We start from the raw sequence: 18,879 nt of genomic DNA, 5'->3' as shown, positions 1-18,879 counted from the left end.
AGAGATCCTTGATGAAAACCTGCTCCAGGGCAATCAGGGCCTCAGACTGGGGCGAAGGTTCACCTTCCAACAGGACAAGGACCCTAAGCACACAGCCGAGACAATGTAGAAGTGGCTTTGGGACAAGTCTCTGAATGTCCTTGAGTGGCCCAGCCATAGCTCGGACTTGAACCCGATTGAACATCTCTGGAGAGACCTGAAAATAGCTGTGTAGCAATGCTCTCCATTCAACCTGACAGAGCTTGAGAGGATCTGCAGAGAAGAATGGGAAAAACTCCCCAAATACAGGTGTACCCAAGAAAACTTGAGGCTGCAATCGCTGCCAAAGGTGCTTCAACAGAGTTTTGAGTAGAATACTTATGTAAATGTGATATTTCCATTTTTTATTTTTAATACATTTGCATAAATTTCTAAAAACCTGTGTTATGCTTTGTCATTATGGGGTACTGTGTGTAGATTGATGAGGGGAATTTTTTTTTAAATCCATTTTAGAATAAGGCTGTGGGAAAAGTCAAAGGGTCTGAATACTTTCTGAATACACTGTATGTAACCACAGCTCTGCATAGCCTGTAAGATATTTATTTTACACCAATAAGGTGAATTTATTGACTTATAGAAGGCCTAGCCAACATATTAAGGTCTATTTGTCCGCGGGTTCATTCAGGTTCGGGCACCCCCTTTAAAAAAATTATCGGGCCCGTACGGGTCCCCAGTTTTGGACCCGAGAAGACCTCTAGTCCAGACGTGATGTACCAAGTGATGGTGGAAGAAGGCGGATTTGGTGATGTATTTTATGTGGGGCTCAAAGGAGAGAGTGGGACCAGAATGACACCCAGGTTTCTGACCACAGATGATGGGCAGATGGAACATCCATTGATGGACATTACGCGGTCTCCCACTTTCTTGAGGAGAGCCTTGGGAGCCAGCAGCCTGACCTGTTTTATTACTGTTGAGTTTGAGTAGATTGGATGTCATCCAGTTTTCATATCCTTGATATTTGATCAGAGACGGGGTAGAGAGATGAGGCGGGTTTGGTGTGAATGTAAATCTGGGAGTTATCCGCATAGCAGTGGATGTTGAGACCATAGTGGCAGATGATCGGGCTCAGGGGAAGCATGGAAATAATGAAAAGCAGAGGTTCAAGGATGGAGCCTTGAGGCACTCCTTAGAGCAGCCTTTCCAAAATAGCTACAGTATTTTTCTTACAATAGTACTTTTTAGCTGCAGAGGGGGAGCTGAGCCTGCCCTTACAAAAAAAGATTGCCGTTTTGAAACTGCAGTGAAAGTGCAGTGACTGCAGTCGACTGGTATTTTGGACGCAGTAATTGCAGAATAACAGCAGTGTACTGCTTTTGAACTGCAGTTATACTGCACTTACACTGCAAAATTACTGCAGTAAAAAAAACAGTGTTATTTTGAACATAGTGTTATTTGCAATATACTATACGTTTTTTTTTGTAATGGTGTCAATGATAAAATACAGTCCCCACTGAATACACTCTTCTTAGCCCAGAGTGGAAATCAGGAACAGTTTCACCTATTGCACTCATATAGGACCCTGATGCTAATTTTAACTTCACACAGACACCTACACACAGTCAGCCAGAAGCAGGGTTGAGCTGCCTACTGCCTGACCATTGCCAAATAATTGTTAAATATAGGTTGTGGTAGAGGCATGAAGGCATTCTCTGTGGTTCTCATTCTCTGTGGCTCTCTGATTTCATATTTATTAAACTGGTCCAATCATTCAGAGGTTCACTTGATAAGAGCTTCACATGCTACTCGGAACTAGGGCATTCTGATATTTCTGACTTGCTAACTGGTTGAACGTGGTATGTGTATAACTATAACCATTTTCCTAGTTCCGACTAGAACGTGAATGCGGCAAAAGTCAAGACTGCACTGACACTGTTGACCTGCAGGGATGGAAGACTGCCCTGCTCCACAGGCCTAGATTAATACCATGGCAAAGAATAGACTGACTGCCAAGGCATAGTAATCTTCTTACTCTCACCTCTCTCTCTCTCTCTGCCTCTCCCCCTCTCAATTAAATTCAAATGACTTTATTGACCTGGGAAACATATGTTTGCATTACCTCTCTCTTTCCCCATCACTCCCTGTCTTTATCTGGCACACAGCACTCCATCATGTATCAACTGTTTAGTCTTCCATGTGGTTGGTGGCACTGTCACTTCTCAAACCAAATTTAAAGAGCGTTCTAGCGTTGTACTTCTACGATAGCGCTGAAGGCTTAGGACGTCCTGTTTCGTGATTGGACCCCGCATTTTGATTGATCGCACTGTCATTCCATATATCGTCCCCGATAGGACAGAACACAGAAGGTCTCTCCCACTTTTCTCCGTGACGTCAGGGAAGGACAAATTCATTTATCGCGAGGACGTTCGGCCTCTGTGAGCCGCCGGTTGCAGTAGGAACGGAGGCGCCATTTTAAGACACGGAGAGAGTGAGTGGAGTGGAGTACTATGCAATATCTAACTATTCGAATTTAAAATGTTACAGTAGAAGGGAATGTTAGGCTGGTCTTTACTGTAATGCTGTGTTTAGGACGTTTAGAATGTTTTATGTTAACTAGCTTGTCTTGTGCAGCTGTTCCACCTTGGGAAAGCTAGCTAATCAGTTGCTCACTAGCTAGCAGTAGTGAGCTTGCTAAATAAGTTAGCTAGTTGACGTAATTTTAGCGAACTAGCCAGAAGCCGAAATAGCTCGTTAGCTAACACCAACAATAACATGATGGAATACGGTTTGCATTTCCATTCCATGTTATCTGGATGTCAAACTATAGCTACATATTCACGTGACATTCCAACCCCCTTCCTAGCCTGCTCTCAGTGTCAGCTGAGCTGTGTTACTGCTGATCGTGTTTCTATAGCAAGGTACTGTAGTGAACTAGCTTGCTAACATTCGCTTTCATTCTACAGCCCGGTTTTGGCCATGTATCCGACCACACTAACACAGTTGTCCCGGGCTAATCCCTTCAACGCCCCGCTCTTCTCCCTCCAAGAAACCGAGGAACCCAAACAGAGCCGCAACCTCGCTGCCGCAGCAATCGCTGGTAAACCAATGTTCTGCATGCTAACTAGCTAACAAGTACAGTTAGCATGTAGGTAGCGAGCAAGTACGCAGCCAACTGAATCGATGATGAGACAAGATACCAATTTTTATTAATGTGATATTTAATAGATATCAACATGTGTTATTTAATAGATACGACTTGTGGTCAAACATTTAATGCTATCTAGCCACTGTCATTAAATGTGGAATGTCAAAGACAGGCTAGGCCTTGTCTATGGAGGACATGGAAGGGCAAATGTAAACTTTGAAATATGGCGCAGGTATCTCAACTGAATTCATGTCTTCCCTCAATCGCTGTTTAAAACTAAGGTGAGAGGCCCCTAACTCAAAAGGGCAAAGTAGTAGTTAGGCGAATGTCCGTGTATTGCTTTCTAGCACACCAGCCGTCTGACCCCTAGACGGGGGCATTTAATTGGTTCTCAATTCGGATAAGTTTGACAAGTTTAGTCTAGATTTAGGATCACTTGAAATGCTATCCTTTTTGTAACGTAAAGCATGGCCTTCAACCACCCCTCAGTTATATTCTGACCATTGCAATATTATTGCTGTTTTTCATTGTCGCTTGAAACATTTCTATGGAATGTTTTTCCGGTTTACCCAGCCTAGTTCTAAAGGTGACATTAGCTATTATTGATCCACCATATTTGGGTCAGGCTTTTGGTTAGTTTTAGAGCTTGCTGGCCAGTGTCCTCTTTTTATAGCCTTAACACTGTGCTGGTTGGTTGATTAGTTATACAGCTTGTCTGCTCTGCTAGTACAGCGCCTGTTGCACAAGTCTGCCCTCGCAGGGAGTAAATGTTCCACGTGTGCATGGCTCTTTGCACCTGTGATATAGGCCTATGTAGACTACATAGGACAGGACACACAATTAAGCTCCACTTGCATTTGCCCTTTAGCCTAGTGAAGATGCAGTTTGCTTTTACTTATTACCACTTTTCTAATGAACAACATCAAGTCCCCATTTTGAAAGTATTGCCTGACTCTTTCTTCAGAGGGAGACAGCTGTGAGTTCGGCTCACGGAAGTATTTACTACTCTGTGGGTTTGGTGGCATCATCAGCTGTGGCACCACACATGCTGCCCTAGTGCCCCTCGATCTGGTCAAATGCAGAATGCAGGTCTGTCTAACCCTTTGGCCTGGTGCCACTTAAAACCCAACACGCTAACATGTTTTTGTTGTCTGAAATGCATTTATTTGCATGGGCGAATGGATGTATCAAGCAGCCCGGTTTTGTGCAGCTCTGGTGGAATCATTGTCATTGTTCAACCTCACGTTTTATCCCACCTGATTTTAAAAAATTGTTTTCGAATGACCCACATCACATGGTAAGTGTGTGATTCACAATCACCAGTGTCCCTGAACCTCCCTGCCTGCTACCATTCCCCTTCTCAATCCAAAGCTGAAGGACTTGTAGGTCACTGAAAGGTCAGGAGTGACAATTGGAAAATGTTTTCAGAAATTTCACCCTGCTATTTATAACATGATCAAAGTGCAGCTATGCATTGCTAGAATTTAGCCTATGGCTTTATTAAGTTAGTCCAAAGGCCCAAGTAATTTGCACCTCAATGGAATTATTCCTAGCTTTAAATTGACTAAAGTATAAATGGTGCATGTATTTATGCAAGCTATATGTATTTTAGCTAACTATACAGCTCATGCTTCAACAATATTTTCTTTTTTTGTAAAACCTTTTAGACATTTTCGAGTCAAGTTAGAATTCACTTTTTTTTTTTTTACAGATTTTTAACCCTGTTTTACGATTACTTCATCAAATGAGTGAAATAAATCCTGGGTATATAATAATCAATTTAAAATCACAAGCAGAGGTCAGTTTCAATTCAGGAAGTACACTTTAACTGATTCAAATTTTAAAATTAAAATAAATGTATCAGAGAAGCATTGGGGTAAATTGGAATGTCAGTTAACTTCCTGAATTGAAAAGGAATTTACCTGAACCCTGATTCACAAGTGTTTGAAATTTTAACTGGCTCATTCCCTGGTGTGTTATAATGTAATGGTGGCATGTTTGTTGGTGATTATTGTCCTGTGTTGCATGTGTCGTGACTGCATGTTGGGCATGTATTGTTGTTTTTTTGCTGCAGACTCTGCAGATGTGAGCTGTGAGTTTGGCTCGACAAAGTATTATGCCCTGTGTGGCTTTGGGGGTATCCTGAGCTGCGGCCTCACACACACAGCTGTTGTACCCCTCGACCTTGTCAAGTGCCGCATCCAGGTTTGTGGTACCCCCTGTAGCTGTCTGCTGTGTGAAGGCCTCCATAGCTCCTGAAAGGAAAGGTGCCCAATCCCAAATGTACCCTTAATTCCTATGCACTTGAATAGATGAAGAAAAAATTGGGTGGGAAAACTAGATTTGTGATTGGGTGGAAGATTTCTGTAGATTAGCAGACATTAGATAAATCACTAGCTATAACTAGTCATGTTAATCTGGATAACCCCCTAGTTCACAACCTGTAACCTAGCTAGTTTAAAAAAATTAATAAACATGGCCTTGAAACCTTAGATAAAATGACCTAGATTTCAGCCCATAGGTCTCTTATCTAGTCTACCCCCATTGTTCCTTTGACTCTCTGCTAATCAATTGTTTTTTCTTCCTTAGGTGGACCCTGACAAGTACAAGAGCATTGGCAAAGGCTTCTCCCTCACACTGAAGGAGGATGGAGCCCGAGGGCTGGCTAAGGGCTGGGCCCCAACATTCATCGGCTACTCCATGCAGGGTCTCTGCAAGTTTGGCTTCTATGAGATGTTCAAGATTTTCTACAGCGACATGCTTGGAGAGGTCAGTCAGGGGTAGTAACCAATGTGGGTAGAAACTAACATGGTTGGATTCCCTGGTTTACAGTGTTTTAAAGGGACTCGTTCACCCACCAACAATCATAAATGACATGCTAGTTAGCAGGCGCTTTTATCCAAGTACAGTACAGTGAGTGCTTACATTGACTAATCCCTGCGTGACTTTGGTGTTGCTAGCCCACACAGGACCACAACTGACTTCGCCCCCTCTCATCTAACAGGAGAACACCTACCTGTGGAGGACATCCCTGTACCTGGCTGCGTCTGCCAGTGCAGAGTTCTTCGCTGATATTGCCCTGGCCCCCATGGAGGCGTGTAAAGTGCGTATCCAGACCTGCCCCGGCTACGCCAACAACCTCAGACAGTGTGCTCCCAAGATGTTCGCAGAGGAGGGAGTATGGGCGTGAGTAGATTGTGTTTGTGGTGGTCTGTTAGTTTTTGTTTTGGAGACTGTATAACCCGGGAAAGTATTCAACCCTGCTCATGGACAGTTACGACGTGTGTATGCTTTTGTTCCTACACTAGGTGAAACAAATCTGATACAACTTGTAGCCTTGATTACATTAATTGGGTGTTTCTTGGCTGGTATGGAACATAAGCCTACAGAAGTTATTCTTGCTCTGCGTAGCTGATTTGAGGTTACCAAACAAACACGCTCCTTAGATCCACCTCTGGAGGGCAGTTCTGTGCTGGTGCTGTTGTCTGAGTGCTGCAGCTCCAGCTTGGAAGCCCTCAACGGCTTTTTGGCTGTACAGTTGGAGGTGCTTGAGTCATTGGTGTGTGAGAGCAGTCTACCTGCCTCCCAGCACCTCTGCTGCACTGGCAACCCTCAGTTTCCCTGGTGGGCCCCTACCAGTGCAGCTATGCTGGGGGATGGACAATCCCATAGACCCTAATGTTATTTTCCAGGTTTGCGCTGGGATAGTCTAACAGTTTGTTCATCTCCTTTTACACTCTTGTCTGGTGAAAGTCAGTGCCTTGTTAGTGACCACCATATGCTTTCACCTATGGTTTCTGATCAGAGGGAACGAGAACTCTGATCTGCCTGCTTGGAACTGACATTCTTCCTTCTGTCTTTCTCTCCCTACCCCCTTCCTTTCTCTCAGGTTCTACAAGGGTGTGGTTCCCCTGTGGATGAGGCAGATCCCCTACACCATGATGAAGTTTGCCTGCTTTGAGAGGACCGTGGAGCTGCTCTACAAACATGTGGTGCCCAAACCCCGCGCTGAGTGCACAAAGGGCGAACAGCTGATCGTCACCTTCACTGCCGGCTACATCGGTGAGTAGTACCACAGGAAATAGGATGAAGGTGGCCCTAGGTCTAGTAGCTCACCTAGAGTCTGGTATGTGTTGTCCTTGTAATAACTAAGGTTAGGATTGTTGGAAGCGTAATATGATCCTAGATCTGTGCCCAATTGCTGCAACTACCCAGAGAAACCGGGGTGGTATTCATTAGTGCACACCATAGCAAAATGAAAATAAGCATTTCTTATTGTGCATGTACAGGTAGTTGTCCTTCCCTGTTTCAATCAGTTTTCTTCCATTTGGTGACTAGCAAAGATGACCCAGGCTTCTGTTTGATGGTATTGTGGGCCTATTTTGGATTGTGTGCTGAGCATTTGTCTGTCCCCTGCAGCTGGTGTGTTCTGTGCCATCGTGTCCCACCCAGCGGACTCAGTGGTGTCTGTACTGAACAAGGAGAGTGGCAGCACTGCTGCCCAAGTGCTCAAGAAGCTCGGACCGAAAGGTGAGTGGACAACCGAAGGGCTTGTCTTACTTAGGAAATGCATCCTTCCTCAAAGTTATCACGGATGTGATTTGTGAAGCTGATTTGTACCTCAGGTTACTTTATCCAATCAAATCCTCTGTGATTACTGGGAGAGGGGGGTAGATGGGTGTGATTTATTTAATGTCCCAATTCCAACAACACGCTCCTTAGATCCACCTCTGGAGGGCGCTCCTGTGCTGTATAGTCCACTGAATTATGTTTATTTTTTTCTCTCTTGCATATATAACTGTCCAACATTGGGTGTTTGGCCCGCTCAAAGAAACAACAAAGCAGATGTAATTTATTTATACACTTCCAACAAACACCTCCCCTAAAGATCCCTTCTCCCATTCTCTCCCCCTCTAAGGTGTGTGGAAGGGCCTGGTTGCCCGTATCATCATGATCGGTACCCTGACGGCCCTGCAGTGGTTCATCTACGACTCTGTGAAGGTCTACTTCCGCCTGCCCCGTCCCCCTCCCCCCGAGATGCCAGAGTCCCTCAAGAAGAAGCTGGGGCTCACTGAGTAAAAAAAATAAACAAAAGCCCACCTACACTCCAATCCCTTCACAACATCTCCGGGACCCCCCTCTCAACTCACACCTCACCACCCTGGCTGCAGCACACCGCTCTGTTTTCTATATTTATGTTCCTAAAGCAGCTGCTCCTCTCCAGGCCCAGGGCTGTTCCTTCCATGTATATTTAAGAGAAAGAGAGACCGGAAGGGAGGGATCCATGTTTGTTCCCCCTCTGCACTGAGGTTTAGGAGAATATATGTACTGTAGAAACATGGTCTGGTTTTATTGAATCATGTCCATTAGTTATGTGGAAATTATATATAATTATTTAAATAAATTGATTCCCTCTGAAACATGTCTGGTTTTAATTCTTGAAGTTTTCCACTGCAATTTAAAATAATTTGGGTATTGGGGTACTTAAGCAATAAGGCACGAGGGGGTGTGGTATAAGGCCAATATACCACGGCTAAGGATACAACAACCCTTAGCCGTGGCCCCAAGGTGCCTTATTGTTATTATAAATGGGTTACCAGCACAATTGGAGCAGTAAATGTTTTGTTACCACCCCACACACACAAAATGAAATGCTAATGTTGCTATCATAAAGAACTATAAATGCTATGATCTGGACGAGACTAGATTTGAGGCACAGGGGTAAGCATCGCTGGATTTACTATCTAATGTTAGCTAAATGTCATAAATTGGCTACATTTCTTTAAGTGGACAATTCTGCGAATTGTCTTGTAAGTTTTAAATTGACACAATACCTGTTAGCAAAGGTGTCCGCTAGCGATTACGTGCCGGAGCTTGCAGCGATTTGAAGTCTTACATGATGTCTACTTTGATGCTAATTAGCATTTTTGGATCTGAGTAAATAGAGCTGAATATATTGATAAAAGCCATCTTGTCCGGGAGACGTTTACTGTACATGGTTACCAAAACGTCACGCTAGGGTAAGCCTACAGGATGAAACAGCCCTTATTTTACATGTTTCTAAAATTCACTAAGGGAAAAATGAAAGGTAGAAAAAATGACACGAACCATTTCCTTGTTTGACCGCTAGGTTTTGTGGGTATTATGTGGGGCTCTACCCTCAGAAATAAAAACAGGTGCAGGATTTGTTTCTGATCTCTACATGAACACTAGAGGGAGCTATATACTATGTACAGCGTTTGTCAGAATGGCACCCTATTCCTTTGTTAAACACAAACAATTATTCTCCCTAGTGATGCTCTAATCTGATGACTGTCTCTTGATAGAGGATCACCCCATTTATAAAAAATGCGTCATATCAGAAAAACAAAGTTGCCCGCGTCATTCTGTCTTGTAAAATGGGTGCAGGGCTAGGAGGTGAGCAGAACTGCCTAAGGCTCTGGGGAATCTAATGTATCTCGCATGCGGCACAATGAACCCGAGGCATCACATCGACGGCCTCCCAGTGTTAATTGGACGGAATTGTGACTCAGTAACCATGTCATTATAATCCATTTGGTTGCTCTTAATAATGGGGTTTTCACATTTCCGTTCTCTGAAAGCAGCAGACACAATAGAAGCAATGTTTCCAGGAAATGAAATGTGGGTTGTGTTTGCGTACCTGGAGCTCAGGTCTGCTGAGGTTGGGGGGGGGTGGTCATGGGATATGGATTCCCATTTCTCTGTAACCCCTTGGTGACCTCTGTATAACCTGGTAACCATTGTGTGCTTGCAAATAGTAATGACTCAGATGTACTCGGCTGCTACTGCTGTTTGAAAAAACAGGGAGGGGGGAGGGGGGGTTGCTGAGCATTGAATATTCTCCCAAAATGTGTGAAATTCAGAAATGTCTCTGTACAAATATTGATATCATGGTATGAATTATTCATTCAGTCAGTAATTTTGACATTTCTTAACTATATTACTTTGGTGTAATGTAGCCTAATTAATCATGTCTACACTTGTTTCATCCATTAGTCCTGGGAAGTAAATAGCAAGTCTAACTACCACCTCAAGCAACATAACATTCCAGAGATTCTCAGTACTGCTATAGATAACTAGCTATCCGTTCAAGTTGGATTAGTCGTATGTACAGGATACATAATAATAAAATCTAAGGATGTAACGTAATGGCTCGGTAAAATAGAATAAACAAACATTTCCTCAAATGAACATCATGTTGTTGTGTAAACTCTAAAAGAATAGCTGCTGAGGGGGACAAGCTCAGTTAGCTATTTTTACCCTGGTCTCTAATACATATCACTGTGGACTACTGAGGTGGCGACAGCTGCAGCCCATCAGTGGCAGTTCTCCCAATCCCCAGAGAGACAGGCCTGCCAATGTTTTTCCACTTCTAACTTCCGTGTTTTTTTAAATAATGCACCTGAAGATAAAACTGAAGATCCAATGCGGAACTGAAGACTACTACTATAAGGTAGCACTTTGGAAAAAGATTTGGTACACAAGATATTGGAAATAGTCTAAGCCTGCCCTGGTGATATTGGAACTATTTTCTATTGGGCACTTATTGCTGTCTCTTCATGATTTGACGGCACCACAGCTGACCACAGGAAACAGTTCATATCAACATCCTTTCTCCTTTGTGTTGTGCGCATGTGTGAATGTGTGTGCAGTCATGCAGAAGTGTGTGTCCCCACTCCATTGTGTTTCTGTCCTTGTGCTGGTTTTGTGGAGGTCACTCTGAAACAGGAGCCTGTGTCACAAAAGCTGGGTTGAGTTTAAGGGGTGGGCTGAGCATGAGTCTTGTGTAGCCGAAATGACACCGTGTTCCCCATGTAGGGAAGCCATGGCCTCATGGGCCTTTGTCATGTGTAGTATGAAGGTTAATAGCAAACAATGAGTTACTGTTTGGGAAACTTGAGGTAAAACTTGAGGTGTATAATGTGACTATTGTTTTTTTTATTGACTATTATTCACACGTGATGATATATATAGTTGTGTGATACACATTCAAGGACTGTGTCCAAGAAAGAGATCAGTTGTCCAAAGTGTGAATGCAAAAATAATTGTCCTTTATTACATTGAAAGCATTGATATTAACCATTCACAGTTAGAGAATAAATAAAATCGTATCTGTTTATCAATTGTGTTTTGAAGGGTCAGTTTTGACTCGTGTCCTTTATTAGAAGGAACAATGGCTATCATTGGACGAATTGGATTATGCTGAGTCCCGGGGCACCGGTTTATGGCCCGTTACGTGAATGGGCAAAAACTGTCAAGGAGGAGTCCCCTTCTCAAATTGAACAGTATTCTGCGCTGCTCGGTCATGTTGTCAGCATGGTGCATTGTCCAGAAACATACAACATCACTATCCCAGAAAATATATGTTTGAATTTTCAAATTAGTTTTCATTGGGAAGGCAGATAGTGTTTTTATCAAAATCAATCACTTTCGCATGTGATAACACAGAATTCTGCTCATTACTCCAAAGGGATACTTTGAGATTTTGGCAAAGAGGGCCTTTACCTACTTCTCCAGATTTAGATGAACTTGTGGATACAATTTTATTGTCTTTGCATGCAGTTTGAAGGAAGTTGCTAACTAGCTATTGCGCAATGACTGGAAGTCTATGGGTATCTTTAAAAATATATATATTTGACCTTTATTTAACTAGGCAAGTCAGTTAAGAACAAATTCTTATTTTCAATGACAGCCTAGGAACAGTGGGTTAACTGCCTTGTTCTGCTAGACTAATGCTAGTTAGTATTGGATCACAAAACAACCTCCAACATCCTTCATACTGGACACAGAGACGTATCCACAAGTTCATCTGACTCTAGGGAAGTACACAAAGGGCATTATTGCCAAAATTCCGAAGTATCCCTTTAATTATGTGACTTTTGTTTTAAGGCTCCTGGCTCATGCCTGCACGATTCCAAAACGAATGCAATGAACTTTCACCCTTTGCAAAACACGCTTACCCGAGCGCCTATGCCAGATTAATTGAATCCCGTCATTGTTCAAAAGCATTTAGAAGGAGTGTGATTGGACACATGCTAGCTCCTTCTAATTATCCATGTAGCTGATTGGTCAGGGATTACAAACCGGGTAGTTAGAGCCCTGAATGCTGATTGGCTGAAAGCTGTGGTATATCAGAATGTATACCATGGGTATGACAAAGTACCATTACTGTTCTAATTACGTTGGTAACCAGTTTATAATACCAAGAAGGCATCTCAGGGGTTTGTGGTAATGGCCAATGTACCACGGCTAAGGGCTTTATCCAGGCACTCTGTGTTGCGTCGTGCTTAAGAACAGCCCCTAGACGTAGTATATTGGCAATATACCACACTCCCTCGGGCCTTATTGCTTAATTATAATGTGGTTGTGACCCAGTGAGGTCAAGAGTAGTACCCTTGGAAATCAAATGATGTGTAAACATTGGCACTCAACCCAATACATGACAGGGCATATGAATACAGCATTGACAGTAATAAGAACTAAAAACCAGAGTTCTGTTACTATGCACAATTGATAGCTGAGTTTGTTATAGAACTACACCTGGTCACCACTATTGGTCTTGAATCTAATTGGTTCTACGCTGATAACTTAGTGCACATAGGATGCAAAGTCTAGTTAAGTCTACACATTCACTGCAGTGCCAATCCATTACACGTATGATGAAGGTCATCACTGATAATGTTGCTGGGTAAACAGTATAAGGAGTCAGCCCAGTGACTTTCCAACATACAAACAGTAATAGCACACAGTTGAGCATTTGCTTGGCTACATACAGTAATGCCTATGTGAGTGTGTGTAGTACATTGTTTCCTAACTCCAGTCCCTGAGTACTCCCAACACAACACATGATCATTGTGGCCCTGGTCAAACTCACCTGATTCAACTCATTGAAGGCTTGATTAGATGACAAGTTGAATCAGGTGTGCTTGTCTGGGGCTACGACAAAAATGTGTACTGTTGAGGGTAATCGAGGACTGGAGTTGGGAAACACTGGTCTAGTTGTGATTGGTGCCATACAGAGGTTGGCCATTTCTGTCACATGTCCCATTACCATTAAATTCATTACACATATTTTGGGGGATACATTTAAACCAAATCTCTTAATCTCAAGTGCCTCACATTACAACAAGCATCGCTACTGCTCATGACCTTCTTGTAAATGGCGTGACTGGACTGTTCGTATGTGTCATTGTACCTATGTGTGATGATAAGGATATCTGACAGGGAGAGAGGGAGGTGTAGGGATAGGGAGAGACAGAGCGAGACAGATAACTTGCTGCACCACACCACACACTCCCTGCTTGCATGTTCACCACACTATGCCCTTGCTGCAGCTGACTGGAAGTCCTTAGCAGGATCAGTGTCCTTTCACCTCATTGGCTGAGTAAGTAGGAGCGACTTAAACCCCATTGGGTGCCATGGCTTCATGTGTGAGATTCATAGGATTGCAGTAACATCAGGAGAGGAGGGAGGGAGAATAGCCATCTAATACAGTATGTGATACATGAGTTTACCCCCTCAGTTAAATGAATCTATTGGACGACAGTGGAATAGATATAACAGAGTGGAATGGAACACAGTGAAATGGAACACCGAAACCTTAGTAGGTTTACCATATGCCTATGTAAAATATACGTCATCATAAAAATGCACGACATGACTTAAATTAAAAAAATGTATCCACCCAAAATCCTGGGAACACTAACACATGACAAATGGGAGGACAAACAATGTAGCACTGAGCCAAAGTAAACATCCTAGCGGCAGGTTGTGGTCTGTATAGGAGACAGCCAGTGTCTATTATCTTTCCACTGTCTGGATTCATTGACATCATCACCCCTCTCTCTCCAGTTGACTTGTTGCAGTAGTTACAATAGGAGACCCTCAGACCCTTGAAATATTACATCGTCGTACTATGCCCTTTACTCATAGACCGTCATTGTAAATAAGAATTTGTTCTTAACTGACTTGCCTAGTTAAATAAAGGTTAAATAAAATTTTAAAATTACACTGCGCGGGAATGACAAAGATTGACTGTCACTCTAAAAAAATGTTTTTGTCAAATTAAAAAAGTTTATAACCTGGCTACCTTAACATTTTTAAGTACAATTTGGATTTTGTGTTGAGTTAACGCAATCTAAAGTTACCTAAACCTAGTAAAGTAAGTGGAACTGACAAGTTGGATTTAATAACTTGAGTTAACTTGATACTTTTAGTCAAATAAATGTGCTTCAACTAATTTTTGTTGTTGTTGTCCTAACAAAGCTACTCAAGTTGTTTTGACAAATTATGAAGTGGAGAGGAAGTATTGGATAGTCAGAAAAACATAACTTGTTGTTTTATCTTAAAGTTTGTAATCTAGCTGCCTTAAAATGTTAAATTGTATCAACTTCCTATACAGTTGAAAATACTTAGAAAATGTAACATTTCAGAACTGACCAAATCTTTGGAATGATTTCACCTAGATTTCAGTAGGGAACATTATGCTCCCACCCATCTCATGTGTGAGATTTTTATGCATTATATTCTATACTAATGTCAAACACACCACTAACTACAATGGTGTTCTCTGTAATGGTTACAGAAACGTTTTGTTACTTTTTACATGTGGTTGTTTATCTACCTTTGAATGAATGAATGAATGTCTGCTAAATGGCCAACACGTAAATGTACATTTACAGTTGTAAGGCATGCTGGGTATTATTCTAATGAACTCGCCCCAAAAAATCTGTTGAAGTCATCTGAAGGTCCCACAGTTGACAGTGCATGTCAGAGCAAAAACCAAGCCGTGAGTTCGAAGGAATTGCCCGTAGAGCTCCGAGACAGGATTTTGGCGAGGCACAGATCTGGGGAAGAGTACTAAAACATTTCTGCTGCATTGAAGGTTACCAAGTGGCAGCCATCATTCTTAAATGGAAGAAGTTTAGAACCACCAAGACTCTTCCTAGAGCTGGCCGCCCGGCCAAACTGAGCAATCGGGGGAGAAGGGCCTTGGTCAGGGAGGTGACCAGGTTCGGGAATCTCCGTCGTAGCACTCCAGGGGTGGTAAGCGGGGTTCCCGGGAAACTGGAAACCAGACAAGCACAAGGACAGGTGAAACAGATCAGGGCGTTACAGACATGACGTCTATCACACTCCTCATTTACATGTGGATGTCAGACAATCTGGATTTGTAAAAATGCACCCTATGTAAAACCTTAAATTGTATGAGACCAAGACGAGCACAAGATGTAGTGGAGCGTACTTCATTAATCGCCTCATCCCACCACTCTTGTGTAAATTCAACACCCATTTCCCGTTCCCAAGCAGATTTTATTTTGTTGGTGGAGTGTTCGGCCAATGACAAAATACACAGATAGATCTGAGAAATGACTGCTTTCTGTAGAGGTAATAGAGTCAATATGCCATCCCAGGGTTGGCAAGGGGGTGGAGCTGGGAAGACAGAAAATTGGGAGGTGATACAATGCCTAATTTGAAGGTAATGGAAAAAGTGAGATGGAGCCAAAGAGTATTTAGAGGCCAGGTTGGGAAAACTAGAAGTCTTAGAAGCACTTAATACCTTTCCTTGTCCAGTAAGAGAGAGCATTATCTATTAGAGAAGTGGGGAATAAGTGATTCTTATCGATAGGACCCATAATAGATGCAGCGGAGAATTTTAAAATGCTGTTGAAACTGGTACCAAATCTTAAGTGTGGAAAGCACTACAGGATTGCGAGTATAGCGAGAGGGGGACGTCGCTCATAAAATGTGGCAGGGCTTGCAAACCATTACAGACTACAAAGGGAAACACAGCCGAGAGCTGTCCAGTGACACGAGCCTACCAGACGAGTTAAACTACTTCAATGCTCGCTTCAAGGCAAATAACACTGAAACACTGCATGAGATAACACAAATAACACTGCATGAGAGCACTAGCTGTTCCGGAAGACTGTGTGATCGCACGTCTGTAGCCATGAAGTGCTTTGAAAGACTGGTCATGGCTCACATCAACACCATTATTCCAGAAACCCTAGACCCACTCCAATTTGCATACCGCCCCAACCGATCCACAAATGATGCAATCTCTATTGCACTCCACACTGCCCTTTCCCACCTGGACAAAAGGAACGAATGCTATTCATTGACTACAGCTCAGCATTCAACACCATAGTGCCCTCAAAGCTCATCAATAAGATAAGAACCCTGGGACTAAACACCTCCCTCTGCAACTGGATCCTGGACTTCCTGACAGCCCGCCCCCAGGTGGTAAGGGTAGGTAACAACACGTCCACCACGCTGATCCTCAACTCAGGGGTTCCTCAGGGGTGCATGCTCAGTCCCCTCCTGTTCACTCATGACTCATAACGTTAGTTTTTCTGCTGAGTAGAAAAGGAATGGCAACAGGGGGAAAAATGCTCTGCCGTAAAAGTCAAACATACCTTTGACTTAGAGGCTAGGCTATGCATGCTACCTGGCAAAAGAGTAGGTCATAGATCCAAGATACGGCTCAGAAGTGACTGTCGAACCAACGCTGGGCGTCCTCGTGGGAGTCGAACTGTAGCTTCCCCCCTGCATGTTCTTAAAAAAACAAAAACATTTTACCCTCCATTTTTCCTTTTTTCTCCCCAATTTTCCGGTATCCAATTGTCTCATCGCTGTAACTCCCGTACGGACTCGGGAGAGGTGAAGGTCGAGAGCCATGTGTCCTCTAAAACACAACCCAGCCAAGCCTCACTGTTTCTTGACACAATGCCCATCCAACCCGGAAGCCAGCAGCACCAATGTGTCGGAGAAAACACCATACACCTGGCGAGCTGGTCAGCATGCACTGCGCCCCGGCCTGCCACAGGAGTCGCTAGTGCGTGATGAGACAAGGATATCCCTGCCAGCCAAGCCCTCCCTAACCCGGGTGACGCTGGGCCGATTGTGCACCGCCCCATGGGCCTCCCGGTCACGGCTGGCTGCGACAGAGCCTTGCTTGAACCCAGAACCTCTGGTGGCACAGCTAGCACTGCAATGCAGTGCCTTAGACCACTGCGCCCCCTGCATGTTCAATGTGCAGACGAGCAGGGAAGCGGAGTGAGAATTTCACTTTCTTTTCATGCAGTTTGCGCTTCACATTGAGGAATTTAGTTCTTGCATCCGCAGAATTGTAGCTGGTCTCTGCCCTGCCTCTGGAGGATTCACTCCTTGTCATGGTAATAGTGAAAACGGACGATAAACACTCTAGGCTTGGAGTTGTCATCTCCGCCCGCTGGGGAGGGGCCAATATGGTGGGCTCTATCCATCTTCGGGGGTGACGGAACGATGGCTGGACCCAGCACATCCGTGAAGAATTCTGACACGAACTTAACTGAGTCCCCTCCTTCACGTTTCTCTGGTATACCAACAACACAAAGATTGCAACGGCGAGAACTGGATTCCAGGTCATCGGTCTTGTCAATCGGCTTTTGGTTTTCAGAGCTCAGACGGCGACCAAGTCTCTGAATGTCCTTGAGTGGCCCAGCCAGAGCCCGGACTTGAACCTGATCGAACATCTCTGGAGAGACTGAAAATATCTATGCAGCAACGCTCCCCATCCAACCTGACAGAGCTTGAGAGGATCTGCAGAGAAGTACTGAGTAAAGGTTTTGATATTTATTTAAACGTGACATTTCATTAAAAATGTTTTTTATTTTTTTAAATAAGCAAGAATTTCTAAAAACCTTTTTTGATGAGTCATTATGGGGTATTGTGTGTAGATTGATGAGGGGGGGGGGTGATTTAATACATTTTTGAATAAAATGTGGAAAAGGGGAAGGGGTCTGAATACTTTCCGAATACACGAAATACATACGTACCTTAAGACGGCCTTTTCATTAATTTGTTGATATAGTCATCAAGCCTATTGAAAAGATTAGGGGACAGGACCCAGAAGTATGACTTCACTTGCACATCGTATTAGAATCTTTCATTTAGAACAAGTGTCAGGACTTTTTGAGTTTGGTGAGAAGGAGGTGGATCATACGGGGAGGAGAATATTGTGGTGGGTCGTGCCATTTAATAGAGATCACATGGACAATTCAACAGATCAGATCTTTTATATGAATAAAGACTTGCTAAAGCGCAGAAATTCAGCATTTTTTACATGTCCCTCCATGTACCTTCTGTTCTAGGAAGATTGTAACCCTTTTAACCCCAACATTTCTCCAGGTTTTCACCATCATTTTGAAGCCGTTGATATTTTGTTGCTTTGACAAAGTTATTTGTGAAGAATATTATTGAGTTACAGTGATTAGTGATTCATTTACTTCTGTACGTCATTTTTAAGGTCAACCCTGTTACGTGACCTGAACTCTTGTTTTAATATGATGAAACTGTTCCTTTCAAAGGAAACATTGAACATCTAATAGTCAAATCATAGTGTAAAAGCAGGTGAGCTGGTTCTACTCTTTTTTGGCAGAAAACTGAGTGGGTTGAGCATAGCAAGTCAACCACATTGCCAACAGATAGACAGGCTAGAAATGTTTTAACATGTATTCATCTTTTTGGTGAAGCTTGCGCTCAATTGACACTCCCTATTGCACACAACAAGCTTCCATTCACCCTGTCACAAGGAGATGAATGGCTGTTTTTAAGATGAAATCGTCAACCCTGTTACAGTCAACCATGTCCATTTATTTGGCGGCTTAGTCTTTTTTTGTGTGTCAGTCCTTATGAGATGGGAAAATGTGTTTTTTTTATCAACTTGAGCCATGTGCTATTTATGAAAATGAGGT

At 43.1% G+C, this 18,879-nt stretch overlaps 1 protein-coding gene and 1 non-coding gene across 3 annotated transcripts; both read left to right on the top strand.

The window, feature by feature from the left end:
- Window positions 1–2,333: 2,333 nt before the first annotated feature.
- On the top strand, window positions 2,334–8,541 carry LOC112216796 (phosphate carrier protein, mitochondrial). 2 transcript variants are annotated; one of them, XM_024376872.2, is made up of 8 exons: window positions 2,334–2,464; window positions 2,940–3,073; window positions 5,196–5,326; window positions 5,711–5,890; window positions 6,126–6,307; window positions 7,011–7,183; window positions 7,541–7,651; window positions 8,040–8,541. In XM_024376872.2, the coding sequence occupies exons 2-8, from the start codon at window positions 2,953–2,955 to the stop codon at window positions 8,198–8,200; spliced, it is 1,059 nt and encodes a 352-aa protein (XP_024232640.1). In that variant the 5' UTR covers window positions 2,334–2,464; window positions 2,940–2,952; the 3' UTR covers window positions 8,201–8,541. The 2 variants fall into 2 exon arrangements, with proteins under 2 accessions (XP_024232640.1, XP_024232641.1); XM_024376873.2 differs by lacking the exon at window positions 5,196–5,326 and adding an exon at window positions 4,086–4,210 and having other exon boundaries at window positions 2,335–2,464.
- LOC112217292 lies at window positions 6,554–6,786 on the top strand. The gene has a single exon (XR_002948460.1). It is a non-coding gene; the product is annotated as a small nucleolar RNA SNORA53 (small nucleolar RNA).
- Window positions 8,542–18,879: the final 10,338 nt, after the last annotated feature.

The sequence above is a fragment of the Oncorhynchus tshawytscha genome, linkage group LG17, assembly GCF_018296145.1.
Source record: "Oncorhynchus tshawytscha isolate Ot180627B linkage group LG17, Otsh_v2.0, whole genome shotgun sequence".
NCBI lineage: Eukaryota > Metazoa > Chordata > Actinopteri > Salmoniformes > Salmonidae > Oncorhynchus > Oncorhynchus tshawytscha.
This window is presented reverse-complemented; position numbering and strand designations above follow the sequence as displayed.